We start from the raw sequence: 6621 nt of genomic DNA, 5'->3' as shown, positions 1-6621 counted from the left end.
ATTTTCAAATAAGACAGTTGTAACACTACATCAATTTTATGATTTTTTTTAAATTGAATAACTTAATTTAATTTTGCTCTCATAGAACAAAATAGTTAGTTGATAGTAGATAGTTTTGTTTGAAACTATGATACCCCTCTTCAAACACAGACACTAGTTTTAGAAGTGGAGTATTTTTTCAACTCTACCACCTTTTTTGATAATGAAAATATTTCAAATTCAATTAAATCAGTTATCAGTCATGAAGTTTTAGTAAAAGTTGCTCTTTTTCCTTGATTAACTTACAAAAAGGCACTTTGTTCTGCACATGTATCAATTGAACTCTTTTATCACAATACTTTACTTCTGTATAATTTTTCAATCTTACATTTTTGTTTTGTTTGATTGTAGGTGAGTTGAGCAGCAAAGGCCTGACGGTTTCGCACATTTCGGTAGCAGTTGGCAAGCAAGTCTATTTTGCCGTTCAAACTTCTGGTGACAATAATGAAGCAGTCAGCACTATTCCCGGAGTGAGACATTTCTAAGAGGAAACTCCTTCCAAATATGGCTGGAGTTTGGAGAAAACTTGTCCAATAAAGTTAGTTTCTCTAACTTAATGGCAAGGCCATGCAAATTTGTATAAATAAAAGTATTTTTTCAACTAGATATAAGTAGCATTTTTAAGTCATAATTATTTTTGTAAAAACAGTATTGATGTGCCTACGGTAATCCACTGGCAATTTTTTTTGTCACTTATAGACAACAATTTTCAAACTTTTGTGTAAATGGTTTATTGTATTAGTTTATCAATAGTCCTCTTTTAAGATCGATATGAATTGGTTGTATGAATAGCTATTGGAAATTTATAGCATTAAAAATATTTGAATTAGATTTGCCTTATTTATTTACATTATTTCATTCCCTCTTCTATAATCGACTAATTTTAAAAATAATAGATTCTATATTCAACTAGATTCTAAATTCCATATTTAGTTTTCAAAATTAATAGAACGGAATAAAAGCAGTCGATGAGAGGCTATTATATAGAAGTCGAAATTTGTTAGTCTATTGAAGCTAACAAAAATACACAATATTTATAAAAAACGATGATTTATTTAGTTATTTTTCATTATTGTACAATTATCATTGGAATCATTGGGAGAGAAGGAAGGTGGACATTGAAATATTTCTCACCCAAATTTGTAAAGAATAAAATAGTCCGAAATAAGATTAGGTATCCACTTTCACACAATCTAAAAAATGTCCAGTTCAATAATATTTTTATACCAGAAATCAAGAATTTGTAGGATTCATTGAAAAATAAAAAACGAGATATCACACTATTTTCAATTCTCATCAGAAACTTTAAAATATCAAGTTATTTATAATTGTGTAGTACTGTACTTGCATGAGACAATAGGAGAAATCTCATCTTCACATGGATTTATTTTCAACGATATTTTGTTTCGGCTTATAAAATTGAGATTTGGATTCGATCAGCATCACATGTCTATTGTTGAATGTGAACCTGGTAAAAGGAACAAAATATATATGAGAAAGTTAATCAAGAAAGCGAAAAAGACATAACATTTTTACCTATTAATGTATCAATTGCACAAGACCAACAAATGTAACATTCAGGAGATAGAAGACAGAGTCTCCTCTTCTTCGATATTTCTTGAATTGCCACAGTTACAAGATTTCTTAAGTTGCTATAGTTTCAGTAAAAAATAGACAGGAAAAGAAAACACAGTTTGGGATAAATCGCAAAGTTGATAGACAAAATCTGAGGAGCGAATAGAGAAAAAATGCACATTTGCTATGCATTTTCTTCAACTTCAGTATTTTGTGAGAAATTGAATAATGTGATATGGTAATGTTGAACTTTTCTTCATAATAAAAATGAATGGTACAAGTAGATAACGAATAGATGATATAAAGTAAACAAGTATATAAATGAGAATAGATTTATAAAAGTATTTATCTATGTTTTTAACTTTGTATTAAAAAAATGTATTTGAAAAAGAAAGTACAATAACATGAAATTGTGTATTTATACGTGACTAATACCTATGAAAACAATGATAATGAACATAAGATACGGTATAAATATAAATGTTTTTACTGACCTAAGAATGCCTCTAAAAAGGCCCGGAGGTGTTGGATTATTGTCGCTGGGAAATCTCAACCCGAAACAGCCAGCTAGAGCTCTTAGAACGGTGTGATTATCACTGTTCGACTCTTTGTAATACATGGTAATGATCGAGTGGTTTCTGAAAAGTTTATATACGAGCATCACAAAATTGTTGCATTGTAGACACTCAACAAAAAAAGATAAAAAGAGAAGGATCGGTTGAAAACGGGAAGATGATGTAAGAAGAACAATAAAGAGGAGGATGGACTAGAGTATTTTTGTATAGAAAGTATATTTCTCAGGTATTTTTCAAAGATATCAAGGAAATTTGTTTCCTTGAATCGTTTTTCTCATGTATTTCTCAAAGCTATAAAGGATATTTGTTTCCTTGAATCGATTTTCTCATGCATTTCTCAAAGCTATAAAGGAGATTTGTTTCCTTGAATCGATTTTCTCATGTATTTCTCTAAGCTATAAAGGAGATTTGTTTCCTTGAATCGATTTTCTCATGTATTTCTCAAAGCTATAAAGGAGATTTGTTTCCTTGAGTCGATTTGCATAGTTGAGTGGTAAGAAATACCACTGGTATAATAGTAAGTTTATACTACTATAATAGTCTTAAATCCGCCTATAACGAATATTTCATTCTATTTGTTTTTGTAATTTCACTTTTGGGCAATGAAGATTTGAAAACACTATTTGGAATCAAAATACACTTACCTCATATCGTTGAATAGGATATTTGAAATGGGAAAGTTGGATGGACAACTTGCAATATCTTCATTGGCAATCACAAACTCTCTGCTTTGATTAAGAAACGACTCCAAATGCTCTACATAGCGGTCCATAATCATGCATTCAGGCTTCTCTATCCACACTGCTGGGTCTCTGCAACAAAAAAAAACAATTTGAAAAAAACATGGAACACTGATGAGATCAGATAAGAATCAGTTTTAGAAAAGAAGACAAATTTCTATTGAATAATGTAATCGATACTGCATACTGTATTAATCGACAGTTGTACTAAGACTAATTATATCATTTTGTAATTTCATGTAAAATTACATAGAGTAAACTGCATTAAGTAGATTGTAATACGGGTTGCATCAGATCGAATAGCTGTGCCAGAATAGCATACCTAAAAGAACATATACAACACTATCTGGTTGTCTTTATTCGTTATTCTTACAAAAAGCACATCATTCTTGAGAAAGGAAAATAATTTTAGATTAAGCTATTTCTCTTCCGAATTTGGATAAGATTGCAAAATATGTGCTACAAGTGTAAGTTCTTAGTGTTTCTTGCACCACATATATTTTTATTTTAAAAAATCAATAAAGTGATAATTCATAAGTCGTAGTCTAAAGATGTTATGAATCACTAGGAATCTAAACAAAGTAAATCAACACTAGCTTTCAAACAAGACGTTTGAGAAATTACAACCTGTTTTTGAAAAATTAATACTCAATTTAGGGCCGGTTTCCAATTTCGGGATTTAGCTAAGTTCTAGACTTTAAACAGCTGGTGTCAGAAAATTGGCTTTCCGAAACGGAGCGTAGTTGCAGCTTTTATTATAATATTTATTTTCTCTTTTCTATGATTGGAAACGTTTTTCCTTGACGAAATAAAACAATTTTTTCCTAAAAAATTGAAATTGAAATTTTAGTTTTTCGAAATACAATTTAAACGTGGACTGCGACTACGCCCCATTTCGGAAAGCCAATTTTCTGACTCCAGCTGTTTAAAGACTTAAACTTAGCTAAATCCCGAGCTCGGAAACCGGCCCTTAATGCTGTTAAACAGTTAAAATTACTAATAGCACAGTCATCACATGTTACAGAAAGTTGAATAGTTCCTTGTATAAATAGTTCAGAAAAATGTTATAAATAATGATATTATTTACATGTTAGTGGAGCGTGGAATGTCCAAATGGTAGGCGTATGGTTTGCCACTAAGAAGTATATCCAACGGTCTTTTTAGCACCCGTGATACTTCGGGATAAATTATATCAACAGCTTCTGAGGAGTTGCTGGACGTTTCGCGATGAGATCTGCAATTAAAATAAAAAATTGTTTTAATTTATTGAAACGTAGATATAGTATTATCCTCAGTAGTACTAGTTGATATACTTTATCAGCAATTAGAAGAATATTAAGACTATCGAATGCAAATACAAAGCGGTTTCTGTAAGTCTCAATAACTTACTTGAGAAATGCCTAGAATTATAATTAAAACCTATTTGGTTATTGATTGAATATTCTATTGTAATCTAAATTATAAAAAGGAAAGAACTGAATTATACACGTACGGGATAGGAAAATTATGTTTGACGCATCATCACGTCTGAACTACTGGACTGATTAACTTGAAATTTTGCATATAGACTCTTAATTAACCGAGGATAGTTCAATTCTTCAAGATTTATTTACGTCAAGTTTTCAGTTTGTCAAGTTTTTAATTAGAATCTTACGGAGCACGGGTTACCTGCTAGTTTGAAATAAAGTTTTCACTTTTCAGCTCTGGAGCCAATCTTTCCTATAAATCAAGACGAATGCTGATTTATATCAACTTTGTATTCAGGAACACCTACACACAATATTTGGGCAACAGTTGACCAAAAAGGTTACAATATGAGTGAAGATAATAATGATTTTTTGGACTACAGTTTCTTTTTTACACAAATAATTGATTAATCTTCTGTGGGAGATCAAGATAGAGATACTGTAGATTTATTGAAATATTTCTCCATTAACTAATTAAAAACTGTGTTTAAATTATTTTAATATTTGATTTTTTCAATTGCTTTAAAATTAGCTTTAGTTAATTTGAACATTGAAAGCTACTTACTGTTTTGAACAGTTTTGAGTGAGTTTATTGGCGTAGAAGGCATTGAAAGGCACCATGTAAGCATATTGAGGGCGGTCCTCACTCCTGTATGCCAAGTACGGATTACTCGACACATTTACATAACCTGCAAAATAAATTAATAACTTATAAAAGCACATAATATCAAACTGATAAATCACAAAAAGTGAATAACCTATCTGTTCTCAGTGAGGTTGATGTTTTTATGATTCTCAGCATTGCATTGTAGGATTCGTACTAATTCATGTAGGCAGATAATAGTAGTATTATGGATAAGATAATAAATAATAGTAGAGACTAAAATCTTTCTCGATTGTATTTGATGAAAGTTTCACACAATTAGGTGGGTTCCTAACCAACAGAAAGATACTTTGTTGCATGAAAGTTAGAAGCGCTGGAAAACAAACGGTCATTATTAAAATCCAAGTTTGTGGTCGTTGTGGAATTCTCATAGCACATATTGAGATAGAGATCAATTCCCTCGCTAACAGGGTGTCTGCTTGAGGTTCTGCGAACAGACAGCTATTATCTGAAAAATCATTCCCAGTGGTTCGGAATACACCTATGAGTACTGTAAGGATAACACTACAGTAGGTTCTCTCATCCCATGCAAAATCCCAAGGCTCATGAGGTATCATTCTCAGCGAAGCCATTACTGAACTGAATTTCCTATTGCATTGCATCAAGATTAAAATTGTGTCCAATCATCTAATAAAGTTAACTCAATTTATCTCCATGAATGATAATAATTTATTAATTCTCTAGTTTGACGATCAGAAATCATAGGAATGATTAGGGAAGGAAAAACAGACACAGCTCAAACTTTTAGACATTAATTTGAATACAATGAAATTAATTATCATCATAGTCATAGGATATTATAAGTTTATATTGAATGTTTTACAGAAATAGATCAATATTAGTGATCGAATAGTTCGCTTCAAATAGAGCCTGAAGTTTTCGGTTCAAAATTTCTCAGTTTTTATTCGAAATTTAGATCTTTTGAATAATTGTTTTCAATTCTGTGAGATTTAGTAATTCATTATATCTATTTTTGGTTGAAGATTTATTTGTTTTTGAAGTGTTAATTCTTATTTTAATAAGTAATAGTAGCTTAACCTACATTTTGACTATAGTATAAAAAATTTGAGTAGAGACAGTTTTGGGCATAGGCCTGTTGTGCCTTCTCATATACGTGTAATAATTGTACATGACTGAATAAATAAATTAATGAATGAACTATTGCAGCTTACCATTCGGATTCCATGCGGAAATAGCCAGAACTGTTGTATCTTTTTCCAAAACTGACACCATTTGTGCCATATAGTGCAGAAAGTCAGGAGACACTATAACACCCTCTTCGATCACAATCACGTATTTCTTATTTGGAAAACGCTCTTTCGCAGTTTCAACACCCTTCCGTATGTAATCTGGAACAATATCAATAAAAATTCAATGAATCAAATATTTATTGAAAAGTCTCCAAACAAGGAACTAGCTACAAATAAAACCAAAGAGTTCATACATGAATCTGACCATCTTGAAAAAAACTTCAAAATAAAAAAAAAGTTAAATGGAAACAAAATTTCTCTCTAATAACAAGAAATTCAGGCCAAATCATTATACCTCTCTAAAATTCTATC

The 6621-nt window shown here is 30.8% G+C and overlaps 2 protein-coding genes across 4 annotated transcripts in view; one reads left to right on the top strand and one right to left on the bottom strand.

Moving 5' to 3' along the window:
* Positions 1 to 6621, top strand: part of LOC111061971 (gastrula zinc finger protein XlCGF17.1-like) — a 113833-nt gene that overhangs the window by 19995 nt on the left and 87217 nt on the right. The window lies entirely within an intron of this gene.
* The window catches only part of LOC120350658, an 81250-nt gene continuing 75662 nt past the window's right edge, over positions 1034 to 6621 (bottom strand). The window contains exons 8-13 of one of the 3 annotated variants that reach the window (XM_039425143.1): positions 6232 to 6408; positions 4961 to 5084; positions 4017 to 4163; positions 2834 to 3001; positions 2109 to 2252; positions 1034 to 1507 (exon numbers count right to left, since the gene is read on the bottom strand). In XM_039425143.1, the coding sequence (XP_039281077.1) occupies positions 1414 to 1507; positions 2109 to 2252; positions 2834 to 3001; positions 4017 to 4163; positions 4961 to 5084; positions 6232 to 6408 (854 nt within the window). In that variant the 3' untranslated portion in view covers positions 1034 to 1413. The remainder of the gene's footprint in view (positions 1508 to 2108; positions 2253 to 2833; positions 3002 to 4016; positions 4164 to 4960; positions 5085 to 6231; positions 6409 to 6621) is intronic. The other 2 variants (XM_039425141.1, XM_039425142.1) reach the window with 2 other exon arrangements.

This window comes from Nilaparvata lugens, chromosome 3, assembly GCF_014356525.2.
Source record: "Nilaparvata lugens isolate BPH chromosome 3, ASM1435652v1, whole genome shotgun sequence".
Lineage (NCBI taxonomy): Eukaryota > Metazoa > Arthropoda > Insecta > Hemiptera > Delphacidae > Nilaparvata > Nilaparvata lugens.
This window is presented reverse-complemented; position numbering and strand designations above follow the sequence as displayed.